The 18459-nt window shown below is 42.0% G+C and overlaps 1 protein-coding gene across 1 annotated transcript in view; it reads right to left on the reverse strand.

Annotated features, from left to right (window-relative positions):
* ITPRID2 (ITPR interacting domain containing 2) overlaps nucleotides 1-18459 on the reverse strand; it is a 106074-nt gene that overhangs the window by 78162 nt on the left and 9453 nt on the right. Inside the window, exons 3-8 of the mRNA XM_030210688.1 lie at nucleotides 6282-6331; nucleotides 5168-5224; nucleotides 3045-3087; nucleotides 2842-2940; nucleotides 1477-1685; nucleotides 234-952 (exon numbers count right to left, since the gene is read on the reverse strand). Coding sequence (XP_030066548.1) covers nucleotides 234-952; nucleotides 1477-1685; nucleotides 2842-2940; nucleotides 3045-3087; nucleotides 5168-5224; nucleotides 6282-6331 — 1177 coding nt within the window. The remainder of the gene's footprint in view (nucleotides 1-233; nucleotides 953-1476; nucleotides 1686-2841; nucleotides 2941-3044; nucleotides 3088-5167; nucleotides 5225-6281; nucleotides 6332-18459) is intronic.

Here is an 18459-nt window from a genome sequence, read left to right on the forward strand (position 1 = left end):
AACTCCTGAATGTGTTAAGCAAGTTCAGTGAAACAAACTCTGATTTTAATTAATTTTGAATATTGTATTTTAGACAACAGACTGAAAAATGTACAAGAGTGTGAAAACAATGAGAAACTGTATGCATTATGATTATAACTAAATTCAATTAAAAGATATGCTTTGATTAAATGTATGTTTACTGTTATCATTTTATTCACACCAAATAAACTCTTATAGGGGTTTCAACTTACCTCTTCAAGCTCAAAAGAGTCCTTCTGCTGTATCATTAAATTAACTATGGATGGGTTTGGAAGCAGAATATAAGCTTCCCTCTCTGGAGTGGACGTGTGTGGTGTTTTAATAGGCGTGCTCTCAGACTCATTGTCTGTGGAAACATTAAGTTCTTGGCCAAGAGCAGATGAGTCCACAATACTAGCTTTTTCATTCAATACATTCTGGTAATCTGAAATGTTCTTGTTTTGCTCATTCTCCCCAGACATGGTCCCATCTTGATCGAACTGGGTTGCACCATTACCAGTTCTATGGGATGGATTACGTGAACCCACGGCAGCTGGAGAATTTCCAGCTCCTTCCTCTTTCACTGTAGCTAATAAGGAAGGTGAATCCTTCTTCTTAAATAATTTTGATAGCTTCTGCTCATTTTTAGTCCCACTGTCCTCAGGCCCTGCAGCATTTGTGGAGTTCCCTTTCTCAGTAGGTGATGGTGTTGTACAACTACTGTTTTCTCCAGCTTGCTGATTGCCATGTAAATTCAACTTTGATAGCGTCTTCATCAGACGACTTGCTGTGTTGCTAGGGGTTCGAGGTAGAGGACTGGGATTTGGCGTCTCCTTACTAACAGGGGAAGACACACTGCCAATTCTTTGTAATGGTGTGCCGGAAACTTGGGAATATAACGAAGAAAAAGCATTGGCCACAGTAGTAAGCACCTCGATCTGACGAAACCGGCCTGTGCAAAAAGAGTTCCAATTAATCAAAGATTTTGCCAACATTAATGATTCTCAGTGCTCCTCTGCCCTGGCCTTCCTAAGCAGTGTGATTACCCAGTGCTGACAGACTAAAACTTTCATGAAGACATCTTATACATCTTGCTAAAAACCTTACCGGCAGAAGAAACTAAATACGATCTGATATAATCTATTCAGGAGCACTGGTAATTAATTTTTACAGACAGAAAAGGAAACTGAAAATAAACACCATTAAGACATTTCTTACAGTAATCATGGCATTCAAGTAAATTAGAGGAAAATAAATGAAAAGCTTATTATAACTGTCATAGCCCTATACTTCTGGTTTCATTTGATCTTTCATAAAAAGGACTTGTCAGGCCCAGTCTTGAAAGAGATATTTGGCTGTGCAAATCACATTATGCAGCAAAACCTGAGAACATTTCATCTCATGAGTTCATAGCCATGCAAAAGCACTGCTAAATGGACTTGTGCATATGAAACACCCCCTTCAAACTTTTCTTACTTGTTAAAGCATAATTTGGGTTTTCCACCTCCAGTCTTTGCATCTGGGCACTCAGAAACACTTTGATATCTATCCCCCTGGCAAATGAGGATGCATTAAAAAACCTTGACGGTATTTTAGAGGCAATATCTGGTTCATCCTGTCCAAATCCAAGATTGTAGAGAATTTCCTCTGGATCTTCCTCATACAGGTCCAATAACTCTGAAACACTGAAAAGCAGAATTCACAGCTTGCTCAAGCAGTTCTCAACCACTGCAAGTTTACTAATGTACAGGGCCGGATTAACCACTGGATCAGGTGAGGCAATGGCTCAGCGTGTCGGCAATAAAGGATGATAAAATCCCACACCTCTAATGTCACATGCTCTAAGGATTTAAACATTCTCTTCTCCTTCCTCCCTGTAGGTCCAGCATCTCTCCCTTTTGCTTCCCACCCCCTTAGCCTGGTTTCTCTCTCACCCTTCCACATAGGTCCAGCATTGCTTCTTCTCCTCTCTCCCTCAGTCATAGCAGAGGGAAGACCCAGGCCTGGCCAAAGGCAACCTGTCTTTAAACTGCTGCTGCCATTAACTCACAAACAGTTTACAGGACCATAGGAGGGGGGAGGAGGAGAGGAAAAGATGGAAAAGAGGGAGAAGGAGCTAGGTTGACCCATGAGGAGGGGAATACAGAAGGGGAAAGAGAGACTGGGCCACAGGTGTGGGGAGGGAAGGAGAGAGATAATGGACCAAAGGAGGGAGGGAAAGATGCCTGACCCGCAGAAGGGAGAGGGCACCAATGCAAGCTGGTTAGGGCACCACAACCTCTTTAACTGGCCCTGCTAATACTCTTAAAAGAAACAACATACAAGGCTTGAGACCATCACTGACTCACTCTCATCACCATCATGAATCTCTTCAGAAAGGGAGGTTAGTAATTCACAATAAATAAATACATGTGAAATCAAAAGCAAAATTATAGGGACCTGGTCTTTGCAGTCAGGTACACAGCTTCAAATAAATATTCAAATTAACCACAATTGTTTTTAAAGATAGACCAAAAACCTCACCCTCATATTTAACTTTCAAGTACAATGTCTGACAACATGGCGCAAACACCAAGAGGGAAATGGGTTTCAAAGTCTGTGGTCTGCCTCAAAGACATTGTGCCAGCCTGACCTAAGCCATCTTTAATATGAAATAACTACATTCAACCATCAAATCAAACTGCTCGATTCTTCTTGGAACACTGCTAGACAAACTTGCAATACTATATTAACGGTAATTCCTTAAAACAGGTTAGGTTAGACACACTCGGATGCACACCATCAATGTAAAGCCAGATAAAAATATATAAAAAGTTGAGAACCTTATGCTGAAATGTTTACCTTGAGACTGTAGTGCTGCTTTTCCCAGAGCCTGTGGAATTCATGCTTCTACCTTTCTGGTGAAACTGAAGTCTCCTGTCCTTCGCCAATATCCCATTACTAGGGGAACACAAGGTTGCAAGCAACTATGTGTAAGCATTTCCTTTCAATGATCCAATTCATTAAAAAAATAATTAAAAAGTAAGTCCTAGTTGGATACATACCACATGGGATCCATCTGTGCATTACTTTGATGAAGGTGATTAGCTGTAAGTCAGAAAGTAAGATGTGTATTAGCATCTGTCAGAATACCTGTCAGTTTATACAAACCTTAAATCCTACCACCATAGGGATACAGGCTCATTGGGTAGATGCCAATTTCCTTATGTGCAGATATATAATTGCTAGATATGTGTCAATTCATTCATGTGCAGATTTGTAACAATTAGTGTCAGCTGCTGCTTTATTTTCCTTTCACTTTAAATCCCATTTTTATCCAGCTTTTGTTTCATAAATAAATCCAGTAGCCAATTTCACAAGCCTGCATACCTCTGTGCAGTGCTGAAGGGCAGACTTAATTTGCCATGACTACAGACTCATAAAAAATATTAGTAAGCTCCACCCGCTCATCTGTACCATTTACAAAGTTCCAAGCTTTAGAATCATGAGGTATCTAGTCATCATTTTCCACTGGGAGTACCTATTCCAGCCCCTACCAATAGGGAGCCAATGACCAGTGAAGCTCAGTAGTATGGAGTGGAATTGAAGAATCTTAGCCAATAGAAGGAAACAGCAGAAATGGAGTGGACCGACTGACCTCTTGTGTTAGTCTAGAGTACAGATATTGTTCTTTGAAAAGTGAGATGTCCTTCAACACCAGCTAAACCCTCTAAGAATGCCTATTACTAAAAGCTCATTTTCAACTTGCCACAACATGCAGACTTAAACCCAACAAACCCTACATTAGTGTGTAGATTGATTTATAAGTGGAAAGAAAACTCAACGCAACCAGCTTCAACTAGTTTCAGATTCTGCAACTTATGACTTTCAGGTAAGCAGATAAAAAAAGCAGCAAGACAAGCTAAAATACATTCCAATAGAACTAAAGAACGAAAACCAAAATATTGGAAATTCTTTTAAAAAGTTAGGATCTACACCAATGCAAGCAGCTGCACGTTTGCCATTTTCTATCTTAGGCCTCTCGTGTTGCCCAAGGTTGTATGATGTTCTCCACGTTTTTTCAATAGGGGAAAAAAAGACCTCCCCCAATAAATAAGAAAGAGAGAGATTAAAAGCAGAAGAGCAGCCTAGCTGAGCCACTTCTTCCACAGGCACCCAACTGTAGATCTGAGTTCCTGGAATTCAGATTCTCTGTATGTGTTGTCATAAAAAAAAAAATAATAAATAAAAACTTTCAGTGCAATCAGTTTCTGCATTCAGAATGTGCTGCAAGTGCTACTTGCCTCCTGTTAAGCAGGATTAATATCCCATTAACTGTGCAAATAATTACATTAGAACATTAGTAAAGCTCACATGCTCTTATCTTGTTACTTCATGATAGCACACAAACATCCGGCAGATGCCACTGTACTTGGAATATGATTCATCAAAAAAAAGCTCCAAATTATATTTAGAGTAGAAAACAGTTTTAATACTGACTTAAGTGTGTTTTCTTATGGACACACATATGTTCAAGCTGTTTCTCCCTCCCCCCCCCAAAAAAAAAAACCAAAATGATTGAGAACAGAAAAATGATTTTTAACTGAAAGCAGATACTGATTAGAATACTTCAGAAAAATGAAGTCTCTTTCTATGACTTCTTAGACACCTCTGCCTGATGTAGTTTTAAAGTAGTCATTACCCACCGATGAACGTTATAACACCATTCCTTCTTATCAAAACTATCACCCACTTATTGATTAATCAGGTCATGTTTCAGCTGTATGCAATAGTTAGGTGCAATTATTGTAAACACATTTGGAACTGAAAAAAACGTAACCCTCAAAAATAAAGTACAAAAAGAAATCAAAGCAGGCAATTTTGCATCTTAAACATACCACCCAACCTCCACAACCAGCACCTCAAACTGTAGTGAGCTATAGGTGTATCCTTGCCCATTGTTTCTCTGCACCTCTGCCTGCTTCACCACCACCCAATGAGGGAAGCCAGTGGGCTGGAAGCAATTTGTCTGCCCTGTATGGCTGTACTACTTGCAGGGCCCTTAATATTGTGTTGCTGCCACCACCAGCACCACCACCTTCAACTGTCCTTTGGTAACTGGGGAAATGTTATAGACTATAATTGCAGCAGATTTCTAACAAAGGCAAAATTATTCAGTCACACTCACCTTCTGCTCCCAGCGATAAGTCATCTTCAAAGCTACCACCATTTTTCACAAGCATACCTGGAACGTGGAATATGTGGTGAGAAAAAGGTTCCATGCTGAGTCACAACAAAAATACATTTAAAAATTAAAAGTTCAGTCCTACAATTATAGAAACACCAGTCACCAGATATTTGTCCCTACGTTTAGATCATTTAACTTCAAGTGCCTCGCCAACAGGGACGACATCGAGACTCAAGCTCGCTGCTGCAAACCATGGCAGGGTTCCTGCTCCACGGACCAGCCAGGGCATACTTTGGAGAAAGCATTCATGGCCAATGGAGTACTTGTCATCGTGTAACAGTGATACCTGGTGACTGGACTTAGGGTCCACATTAGCCAAGTTCTGAAAGGAGCAATAGTTTGTGACCACCACTCCTTCCACACCAAAGGCTGTTGTTGGCATGACTGCACTGAGTTGGCAAAAGGATATAAAAGAGAAGAAAAGAAACACAGGGTACTTGCAAAATGAAGGCAAAAGGCTACTTACACTTGAGCCAGAAGAAAGAAAGAAAGTGGAGGAGGAACCTGTTGAGCCCTCTAAAAACAAGCACCTCACCCCAGAAACCAGCCTTCAGTCAGCTTTGAGTCGTTCCCTTTTACTGAGAACGGGGAATTTTGAACAAACCCACAGATAAGCATATTTCCACAGCCCCGTCACCACCTGTTGAATATTCTAATTGTACTTTGAACTGTTGAATTATAAGCACAGGTGGTAAAAAGTCAGGTGTGGCAATCTACCTTAGTACAAGCAGCAAAACTGTTAAGGGGGTGGGGAGGGGAGGAAGAAGAGAAATCCTGTGCTGGATTTAATACACACAGATTATTCTATCCCTTTCCCTTAAAGCTCCAGTACATTCTTGCTCAGAGCAAATAGAGTTAAACAGTTAAAAATGCCAAAACACAGCCAACTTTCCTTCATATATTGCAAAATCTTGAAAAGATCTCTTCTCCCTCCCCAGATACAGCTGTAAAAGATGAAACATAATGACAGCTGCCATGATTCCCAGCATTTACAGTAGTACAGTTGCCCTTTGAACCCAGCAAAGAGATGTCCCGCACCAGGACCTAAACTTACCCTTCAGTGTAGGGTTGTTCTGCTCATCTAGAGAGGCTCCCAGTGGTGTTCTAAAACCCAGAGAGATTAACACACATTAACTGCTGAACTCAAGGGAAAAAATGTATTAAAAAAAAAAAACTACTTCATGTTGTTCCTTAAAGGAAGTGTGCTAAGCATATGATAACTGCAGTTTCTTCTTTAAACCGTACACACGCAAAATGCACACAAAAGAAAAAAAAAGTATCAAATTCCTTCCACCCACCTTTTAAACATTCATGAGAAAAGCTGCTTGATAAAATATACAGATGCTTTTATCACACTTTTCAGTTCTATCAGGGGAGGCAGCAAAGGCTAACAAACTACAGATCTCTTAAAAAAAATACTTGGGAAGAGTTTTCCGTAGTCCAGTACTTTAAGGGAATGAACTGCTGACAACGCACAGAAAATTCTAGACCAATAGTAAATAAAGGGAAAAATAAAACATTTAAATGAAACATGTCGGAACATATTTGGCTACTGAGAATAAGAGACACGAGTCCATCATTTTAAGCCTGCTCAGTTCCACGCCCCCCACCCCCCCTACACACACACACTTTAAAAATACAGGTCCCTTTCAACAATATTTTGAGAAGACAAAAACAAGAGTATCCATTATATATATTCATGTTTTGCAAAACTCTTTACAGTTTTAAGGTTTGGTTCCTGGAAATCTGCAGTTCCCAATGCTGTACCCATAGAGGTCCTTTTTACCACATGGCCGTTCGATGGGGAACACTTATCACCGCCCATTGAGGCGGTGGTAAGGTCTCACGAAGTAACCTGGCGGTAACCAGGCAGTATACAGCGATGACCGATTACCATTAGATTAGAAACTATTTTTTTCCAGAGCACCGGAAATGGTGAACTACTGCCGGTAGCCACATTGGGCCAGAGATATTTCTGGGATAGCATGCAGTAAGCCCACATTGGACTTACTGAAACTTTGTGAAAGGGCCCCATAGAAAGCCAATTTTTTTTTTCACGTTTAGAAATGCATAGCAGTACAGTCCTAAGCTTTTCTGATCAAAAGGAAGAATTTCTTTTTCATAAGATCTATGAAAAGTGATATACTAAACTCCAAAAATGATTGTAAGAACATTGCACAAACATCTTACAAAATGAAACTTATGTATAGCTTAAAAGGAGAAGAAAGGAAAGGGGAACATAAAGAGGCATTCAAAGACTTTAAACGAATAACCATGCACACGAAGAAAACATTTTTCAGGAGAAAGGAAATTCTCAAAAAAAGGTCACATGAAACTTCTAATAAACAGAATCATGAGTAATATCATATCACACTAGTTCCTCAGAGAAAGAGCGAGGGATAAAGGAAATTGATGGACTAACAACAAAATTTTAAAAAGTGTGAGATAAATGCAGAGAATACTTAATCACATAAAAGACAAGACAAAATCAAAGAGCAATTTGAGTTTGTGGCACAATAAAAATTGTATAAACTTGATAAGCCTTAGAATTGATATCTATAGGGACCTGATTTTATCCTGCTCATGACAAAACTTGAAAAGCCAGCTTGGGTTTGGGCTTGAACCTGTTCCTCACCGCCCAACCCAGCTCCGCTAACAAGCAGGAGGAAAGCATGCATACATGCCTATCTACTCCACTGGATGCAGATGCATATGAGGAAAGACTAAAGAGGTTAGGGCTCTTCAGTTTGGAGAAGAGATGGCTGAGGAGGATAACACAGTGGACTACAAAATCCCAAGTGGAATCAGATGGGTAAATGTCAATCAATTGTTTACTCTTTCAAAAAGGTACAAAGACAAGGGGACATGCCATGAAGTTACATAGTAATTCTTTAAAAAAAGGAATAAGTGAAAATATTTTTTTTTACTCAATGCATAGTTCAGCACTGGAACTAGTTGCCCGTGGTAAAAGCAGTTAGCATAATTGGGTTAATTGATAGGTTCCTGGAGGAAAAGTCCATAAATCGTTACAGTGGAGTCTCAATTATCCAACTTAATCGAGAACAACAGGTTGCTGGATAACCAAAAAGTCAGATAATACAGACACTCACTGCATCCCTTCATCTGCCCACCCATTCTCCAGCCGCACTCACCTCAGATCCCTCCCCCAGTGCCTCCCCAGCTATCCGAATAAGGTAGGCCCCCCACTGGATTCTACCTTTAGAAGCCCTGATGGTTCAGTGGTAAGTTCAGGGCAGGAACGATCCTACTACTACTAACATTTCTAAAGCGCTACTAGGGTTACGCAGCGCTGTACAATTTAAACATAGAAGGACAGTCCCCCTTGCTCCTGCCTGTACAGGTTCCATTTTCAAAATGGCTACCATGAACTCTGGCAGCAGTCTCGTGAGGCTGCCACCAGAATTCACAGCAGCCATTCTGAAAATGAGCCCTCAGCGGCAGGAGCAAATAGAGATTGCTCCTGCCCTGAACTCACTGCTGAACCACTAGGGCTCCTATCTTGGTTGAGTGGCTGGGGAGGCACTTGGAGGAGAGCAAGAGGTGGTGGCTGCTGTTTGTGTAAGTGGGTGGGGAAGAGGTTGGGCGGAGTCCAGATTACCGAGCATTGATTAATCAGCAGTGTTGGATAACTGAAGGACTGCTAAATGGGATTCTATTAAGATAACCCCAAGGAATCTTCCTACTTTGGGCTACAGGTCTGCAAAGGGATGGGGATAGGGATACTGGGAAACTTGTAGAAAATCAAGGTGTTGGTGACAAAACAGATCCAAAGTGAATAGGGATGGGGACCAGATTTTTTCTCCATACACACCTCAATTCAGAAACTTGAAACATTAATACCTCAACCTGGAACTCCAGCAAGGAACATACAATGGAACTGAGCTCTTTCTCTGTAGATGGTTTATTATTTTCACATTTTATTATTAGTTTGAAATGAATGTTTTCTCACACTGCGTGTTAATAATAAGAATGTTCTTCTTGCATATTTAACAAAGTAATGTCTATTGTTTTGTCTTCAATTTTAAGAAGTTATAGGACGTATTTAATATTTTGTTTGTATATACAAGATATTTTATATGTGGATTGGGTACAGGGATGGGAAAGAAAACTGTGGGGATGATAAGGGGACGTACCAATATGATGGGGATTGGGGGGGGGGGGGGGGGGGAATGGGACCAGAGTATGTCCTCATGTGCACCTCTAATTGGGACTCTGTCAGGTACTTCTAATCTGGATTGGCCACTTTTGGAAGAAGATACTGGGCTAGATAGACCTTAGGTCTGACACAGTATGGCAGTTCTTATGTTCTCGAATGGCTGATACTAAACCCTGAAGGATGAGATGGGTGGCAGGCAAATGAGCTCTCCTTCTGCTGTCAGAATGAAGGGGGAGGAAAGTGAGCAAGTAGGCCGAAGCAGGGGGGATAGGGAGAGGCTATTCTTTGTGCTAGGAAAGGGAAGTAACAACAAACAAAAAATGCCTACTACCTTCTTCCCTCACCCAAAGAAAAGTTTCAGATGGGTCTGATTATAAAAATCAGGCTCCTGCCTATTGGATTTCTTATTGTATATTTTTCACACTGGTTCCCACACCTGTCCTGGGACCCCAGACAATCAGGTTTTCAAGATATCCACAATGAATATGCATGAGATAGATTTACATGCACCACCATTGTAAGTGGCCTAATAATTACAGGAGCAGAAGGAGAACCAGAAAAGCCAAAGTTCAAAATTCTGCTTCTCCCCCTGGCACTTCCTTGTGACATTGAGCAAGTCACTTCACCCTTTGCTACCTCAGGAACCAAACTTAAAGACTGTAAGTCCTCTGAAGCAGGAACCTACCTGAAGTGTCTCAAGTACGGGCTTGGAAAATTCAACAACTAAGGGGCACTTTTACTAAGCCATGTAAGCATCTATGCATGCCTAATGCGTGCCAAAATGGAGTTACCGCACGACTACCATGTGGCTCTTGCGGTAATTTCATTTTTGCCGTGCATCCGAAAAATTATTTTCAGCCGCGCGTATCGAACGTGCGCCAAGTGGCATTTGGCGCACATAGGTCATTAGCACTCGGTTACCGAATGAGACTTTACCACTAGGTCAATGACTGGCGGTAAGGTCACAGACCCAAAATGGATGTGCGGCAATTTTGATTTTGCTGCACATCCGTTTTCGGCAAAAATTTTAAAAAGGCATTTTTTACAGGTGCGCTGAAAAATGATTTTGCACACACCCAAAACCCGCACCTACACTACCGCAAGCCATTTTCAGCGTACATTAGTAAAAGGACCCCTAAGTCCCCATCCAAAGGTGCTCTATAATCTGTGTCAATTCAGAAAATGAATTAAGTTTTCCCTGGGGTGAATGGCTAGCCAGCACACTTCTAATGCAATGCTATAAGAAACCAACAGTAACACAGTCAAATGTATATGGGAAACAAAATAGAAGCGAGGATGAAGAGGAAAGTCACTTCAGATTTCTGCAGCTTTCAATCTGTAGCCCATTTACCATTCTGAGCACCAGACTGCACCATCTCCAACATCAATCCTTCCCTAAAGAACACCATACTTCTCTGACAAGATTGTGCAACTGAAGTGCCTGTTTATACTTAACACAAAAACCAGCATCAGGCTATCACCACACATCTTACTTAACATGCAGGAAATAGTCAAGACTCTTCTGACATTCTACAACATGCTTGGCAACTCTCAAATGCCACCATGAACTGGGTGGAAAAACCTCACTGCATTTTTATTTCATAGCTTTCAATTACTACCTGTTGTAGGCAGTCAACTCAGAATCCTTATGGTCTCAAATTCAATCAATCAATGCAAACACAGGTCTTGACTTTCTATTTTTCACCTTCTCTTCCTAGTTGTACCCTAGTTCTTATTTGAAATAAGAAAGTCTGGCAGCTTCTTCCATAAATGTTGGCAGGTAATGATCAGTGAGCACTCGATACCTAAATTTTAAAAAAATAAAGAATTTTTTTTTAAACCCAGTTACCGCTGTGGCAACCGAAAGACATTGCCACCAATGTAAAGGTCCTTCAGTTATTTCCACCTACAATGTTATAAGCACAGAAATTCTTTTAAACTAAGCTCATGCTTGCTCGAACCAAGACACACATTTTTTAGCAGTAATTTTGAAGTCCTTTTACTAAGCTATGGCAAACAGTGGGCTTAGCGAGCTTGGGCAGGTTTTTCCTGTGAGCTAAGGCCATTTTTACTGTGGCCATACACTAATTTTGCCATTAGAACATAGCCATTTTATTGGATTTATTTATTTATTTGGATTTTGTTCACACCTTTTCTGTAGTAGCTCAAGGTGAGTTACATTCAGGTATACTGGGTATTTTTCTGCCTCTGGAGGGCTCACAATCTAATTTTGTACCTGAGCAAATGGAGGATCAAGTAACTTGCCCAAGATCAAAAGGAGCAGCAGTGGGATCTGAATCGGCCACCTCCGGATGTCAAGACTGTTACTTTAACCACTAGGCTACTACTGCACTACTTTTATCTGCTGTCATCTACTATGTTATGACTGCTGTAAAGAGAATTGCCATGTGAGCACTTACCAACACCTAGCGCTCCTTTTACAAAGCAGCACTACTGATAAGCAGGAGACTGAATGGAAAGAAGTCCATTCAATTCCCATGGGCTTCTTCGCATTCAGGCCCTGATGCTCAAAAGCAAACGCGGGCGCTAGAGGCCATTAGCGTCATACTAGCACCCGCATTTACCTGTGCAGAATTTTCAGAGGCCTGGAGCATGGGAAAAACGAGCGCACAGACAAACAGAGCAAAGAAACATGCTAATGCAATCAAGCACATGTAAATGAGGTCATTATGAGGCTCATTTTCAAAGCACTTAGCCTCCCAAAGTTCCATAGAAACCTATGGAACTTAGCCTCCCAAAGTGCTTTGAAAATATGCCTCTTTGTATTCATCCCCAATGCTTAGAAAGAGTGCCCAAAACAAAACTGCCTTACCGCTGCAAAAAAATAGCGCCAGGTCGGAGCAGGCACATGAGTGTTGGAAGAGAGGATTTCTCATGATTATTTCTTCAAAATCTGCCAGTTTTGATTGCTTTTGGAAGCAGAAGGAAGCCTGTGCAAGCCCTTTAGTACTGATCATGTGAAAGGAATATGCGCAAGTCACAGCAGACCCAAAAGTGAAAGCACACATTGGAGTCTGTTTCCTGTATTTAAATATAAGTGTCAAAGCAAAAAAAAAAAAAAATTAATGCTTATATTAAGGCTGCAGAAAACAGATGCCGATGTGCACTTGACGTTCGTGTTTTGCCAGGCGCGCGTGCATAGGCGCAGAGCTTACCGCAAAACTCCTCTGTGCATGCGCCAAGAACAATACTTCCACTGAACTCCATAATGATCAACGTTACGAGTGCGCCTATATTTGCATCTCATTAGCGTTGAGCATTAGGGAGTTTTCTTTGGCGCTGTTGCGGGGGTATTTTTATGGCACTGTTCAGAACTGCAAAAAAATAACGCCAGGTCACAGCAGGCATTAGAGTGTTGGAAGAGAGGATTTCTCATGATTCTTTCTTCAAAATCTGCCAGTTTTGATTGCTTATCCAGTGTACTTGAATGTAACTCACCTTGAGCTACTACTGAAAAAGGTGTGAGCAAAATGGAAATAAAAAAAATAAAATAAAATAAACAGCGCCAGAGTTTTGAGAATTGGCCTATCAGTGCATGCTGATCGGTAGCGCTGCTTTGTAAAAGGTGCCCCTAGTTTGTAGGTGGTAAAAGCTTACATGGTAATCCTGCACTAATCAAATAGTGTGTGGCAATGCAGATGCACGAACTGATTAGTGCAGACGTGCCCCTTCTAAGAAAAATTTTTAAATTCTTTTTAATGCCCGGTTAGCATGTGCAATTTGAGAAATGCCCAAGTGCGTCCTGTGGTATGCCATTTTAAGCTGTGATAAGCACACGGTAGCACTTACATCAGCTTAGTAAAAGAGCCCCCTGTGATCTTTCTTCATAGGATGCACACACATGCACACACTCAGTACCACCAGATTGAAAAACACATGCCACCCTCTGCTTCACCATTTTTTCCCCAACCCATGTCTTGGGTTTGATTTGAATTATTGACTTGATATACCACTTAAATAAATAAATACAGAGCTTCTGCTAAAGCAGTTTACAACATTAAAATGTGTGGGAAAGCACGGGGTACAAATGTAATACATAAATAAAATGTTCAAAATTAAAATGACATAAGTTTACAAAAATGCCACAAACAAGACAATGAATAATTACAAAACACATAAGGCCCAGTTAACTAAGTCACGCTACAGGCGTGTTAGTGCTTTTAGCGCATGCTGTCTAGGCACCCACAATATTTCTATGGGCGCCTACACAGTGCGCACTAATTTTGTGCATGCGCTAAAAACACTAGCGCACCTTAGTAAACAGGGCCCGTAAAGCATAACGACACCGCATCAATATTAACCTTCAGAAAAGCCACTACTGCTAAAGTCCTGACAAGCACATGAATTCTGCTGAGCATCAAGAGACACCAGCAGTCACTCTCATACATACAGGGGATTTTTTATATGGACACGTGTATAGTCATGCATGCCTCTCCTTCATAGCTACATTATAAGCCCCAGAGCATGGCAGTTAATAGGCAGCACGTCCCACAGCACTTTCTTTTCTTCTTACCCCTCTTGTGCCTGCTCCAATATCTTCTCTAAAGTACAGGGAAAGTGTGCATGGAACAGTAGATGTGACTCACTCCAAGTGTTGGGAGTAGCAGCACTATTGGTGAAGTTCAGGCAGTCACATGTAGCAGCCAAGGTACTAAATAAGCCAGCTGCTCAAACTGCACAATTTGTGGTCTACTTATAGTGAGAAATTTAGGAGATGGGGGGGGGGGGGGGTGGAGAGAGAGAGAGAGAGAAGTATAGGTGTGGTGAGGAAGCCCAGAGGCATGAGTCCACAGGCAGTGATGAGTAGTGCTTACAGGATTATTTGCTAAGAGGCAGATGCAGCAACCAAACGTAAAAAAATCAAAATCGTTAAAGTCCCTAACGATTTTTAAAAAACGAAGAATGCACCAAAAAAAAAAAAGTCACACATGCTCAGATCGGTATTCAAACGTACAATGTATCAAAGAATCACAATACACATCGGTAATCGGCCCCTAAATCATGCGCAGAGCAGCCAAGCGTTTTGCTGGCTGCTCTGCGCATGCTGCAAACGTAAAAACAAACAAAAAAAAAAGCCACAACACATACACGTGGCTACCCAGTCAGCAAAATCCAAAAACAAAGGATCGGGAGGGGGCAAGGGCGCTCATCAGGAGCGTCCTGTATGGACGGCCTTGCCCCCCCCCCCCCCCCCGCTGCTCCCCACTTTCCGCCCCCCCCCCCCCCCCCCGAAAAAGCAAAATGCTAGCTGGCTGCCCCGGTCCCCCTCCCTTCCTGTTCCTGTGTTCTGCAGAGCTAACTCCACCTCCCGTCATTCTTTCGCACTGTGCCCCGCCCCCGCTGGCCCCCCTGAGGTCGACTACGCCGCTCCCCCCCTCCACCGAGACCCCCCTCCCTATTAACGACCCGAGCAGCGCCTCTCACCTCTTTCAGAAGCGCTGCACGGGCAGGAAGATCTATTGTGTTGGTTGTAGAGTCTCCATGACGTCTCTTCTTCCCTGGCCCAGGCCCCGCCTCCTTCTGACGTAGGAAGAAAAGGAGGCAGGGGTTGGAGGGTTGAGAGAATGGACTAAGGGAAGGAGAGGTGGAGGTACCCTGGTTGACAATTTAAGTTTAATCTTGTGAACCTTATCATGAAAGTACTCAGCCAGAGTCTGGGGGGAAAGTGAAGTGGGAGTTGGAGGTGAAGGCACTTTGAGGAGAGAGTTCAGTGTGGCAAAGATATGTCGAGGGTTTTAGCCAAGAGAATTTGTCAACTGGATGTAATAGTCCTGTTTGGCAAGTAAAAGAGCAGACTGGAAGGAGGTCAGCAAGAATTTGAAATGTATGAAGTCAGCATAGGCACGGGATTTCAGCCAAAGGCATTCGGCAGAACGGGCACAAAAACGTAGGTAGCGGATTCTAGAGGTCAGCCAAGGCTGGGGTTTGGTACGTTTTACAGAACGGGGAATGGGAGGAGCGAGAGTATCCAGAGCAGAGGAGAGAATAGTATTATAGGAAGAGACAGCCTCATTGACAGACTTGGATAACATATTGGTAGAGAAGAGATTTGAAACACTGGAGGACAGAGTAGAAGGGTCAATAGCCTGAAGACTCCTAAGTGTATTGGTTAAGATTGGACGGGACTGGGGAGGAGGGTTTTAAGTGTGAAAGTTATCAGATGATGGTCAGAGAGGGGAACAGTTGAGGCACAGAAACTGGAGAGTGAGCAGTTTCAGAAGAGGATAAGATCAAGACAGTGGCCATTCTGGTGAGTGGGGGCAGTGGAGCACAGTTGAAGATTGAAAGAGGATGTTAAAGCAAGAAACTGAGAAGCATAAGAGTCAGAGGGATCATTAGCATGAATGTTAAAATCCCCAAGAATGAGGGAAGGAGATGAAGGTTCAAGAAAGAAGGAAAGCCAGGCATCAAAGTCAGGAGAAAGGTTGTTTTTATTGTGAAGAGAAACAAACCATACAAGAGTATAGGGATCTTGTATGGTTTGTTTCTCTTCACAATAAAAACAATTAAAAAAAAAAAAAAAAAAAAAAGGAGAAAGGAAGAAAGGGACTTATCAGGGGGTCGATAAATAACTGCTACTCGGAGAGGCAGAGGAGCAAATAGAGTGGACTTCAAATGAAGAAAAATAGTGAGACTGAGGTGGAAGAAGAGGTTGAAATCTACACGAGGGTGAAAGTAGTAGCCCGACACCATCTCCACGGCCAACTGGGAGAGGAGTACGGGAGAAAAGATAACTTCCATGGCATAGGGCCACGACTGAAGCAGAGTCTTCAGGGAAAAGTCAAATTTCAGTTAGGGCAAGCAGATGGAGAGTATGAGAGATAAAGAGGTCATGGATGTAGGAAAGTTTGTTACAGACAGAGTGGGCATTCCACAGAGCGCAAGAGAAAGGCAGGGAACTAGGGGGAGGAGAGTTACAGAAATTAGATTGGAGATATCACAGTGTGACCTGCACAAATAGGATGAGAGCTGATGTGGAGGAACAGGATTGGGATTAATGTCCCCAGCAGAGAGCAGAAGGAGCAAGAGAGTACAGAGAAGAGTAGGAGAGGTATGACGACAGCGATGAAGGCGTATAACAAAAGAGAGGGAACAAAGTACAAACTAAAGTCCAAACAAAAAAACAGCACCACGGGCCTTTAAAATGGAACAAAGTTCTTTAATGAATGAGCCTTGACCCGACACGGGCCGTGTTTCGGTGACTAGCACCTGGTCAGGGGTCACAGTGATGACGTGGAAAACTTGGGGAATAACTCGAATATTTTCATCTACAATATTCCTTACCCCACGTCTCACGTAGCAAAAGTTATAAAGCACCAAGGCACCTTCACTTTCTGTATCCAAATGTATCCTAATGTATCCAATATTCGAGTTATTCCCCAAGTTTTCCACGTCATCACTGTGACCCCTGACGCAGGTGCTAGTCACCGAAACACGGCCCGTGTCGGGTCAAGGCTCATTCATTAAAGAACTTTGTTCCATTTTAAAGGCCCGTGGTGCTGTTTTTTTGTTTGGACAGCGATGAAGGCAACATGTACTCAGATAGAAAGGAGATGGATGAATGGAAGGAAGAAAGGAAATGTTGAAGGTTGAGAGCTGAGAAAAAGGAAGAAGAAAAAAGAGAGATGGTGAGATGATGAATACAGAGGGTGGACAATGTGTTCCTGCAGTGTACAGTGGTTTCAGATGGAGAAACAGATTAGGAAGGGACAGTACCAAGAAGAAAAAGTGTACTGGAGCCATAAGTAGTAACTGGGAGAAAAATAAAATGTAAAGAGAAATCCTGCCTGGTTAACTGCTGCCGACTGGATCCCAATATGATATTCAACAGCACCTAACTGGATAATGCCACTGAATAACATGTCTGACTAGGCGGAGCCAAAACTTATCTCAGCACTGACAATATTCAGTACCAGTAACTTCACCAATTTGTTTTAAATGCGCTACCTATTGGTTTAAAGGAGGATCCCCCTTCTCACAGTCCTATCTGAAATAAGCAGCTCCTTCTCACTGCTGCTGGACATTCTTGCAATCTATAGTCCAGGAGTCCTCAAATCCAGTCCTCAAGATCTATTTGTATTCACTGCTTCTATGTATGAGATCTACTTGAATACAATATTCATTGCGGAAATCCTGAAAACCAAGCTGGGTTGTGGACCTTGAGGACTGGATTTAGGATCCCTGCTATAGTACTTGAGCATATGGATAATTGTAACACACTGTACCTAGGTCTCAATTTTCCGTCCTTGTGTGCTTCAGGTTATCCAGAACATTGCATCAGAACCCAGTTAAGAGACAATTAAATCTACCGAGCTAGGCAGAATAGAAATGTTGGCACATTTATGCGGAGAAAGCATTCATTCACACAGATACTTTCCTCTTTGAGGGTTATTTAATCCCCAACAACAGATACTTGTTGTTAGAATTACTCAGATTGTTGTGACTCCTGATGCAGGCACTGTGTCTAGTCCTTCTAAACTTCCACTGTTTTGGGGAATTGTTCTTATACAGACCTGACACCTAGTTATAAACTTTGTGTTTGTCAATCCTTGACTCTTAAGTTCCTTTTTATTATTATTTTTTTTTAATTGGTCCTCTCCTACTTCTTTTTCATTTGTATTTTGTCATATGGGATTTTCTCCTTTTTTGGTATTTTGCTGTAGCAAGGCTGGCAACCCAGACTGATGGGGGAGGGGATTAGACAGTCCTGGAAACAAGAGAGGCAGTGGGGCTGATACCCAGCAACAAGTTGGAGCTAGGGAAGACATTCACAAAATCACTTGATCTGTCACAGCACCCATATCTCTTATGCCCAGTTTCACAGCTGCAACTGTGTGGATAGGGTGCAGGAAAATTTTCATGGCCGCAGCAAGCATCAGCAAGCCTAAAATGTAATCTTACACACGTTACTCAAACACATTTGAATTAATATATGAGGTAAGGTGCTAATTAAAATCAGTTTAGCACATTTGATGATGTACCGCAAAAGGATGGTGCACCTAAATTTGCCTGATTTTATTTTTTTATTAGAGTG

This window comes from Microcaecilia unicolor, chromosome 7 (assembly GCF_901765095.1).
Source record: "Microcaecilia unicolor chromosome 7, aMicUni1.1, whole genome shotgun sequence".
In the NCBI taxonomy this organism is placed as follows: domain Eukaryota; kingdom Metazoa; phylum Chordata; class Amphibia; order Gymnophiona; family Siphonopidae; genus Microcaecilia; species Microcaecilia unicolor.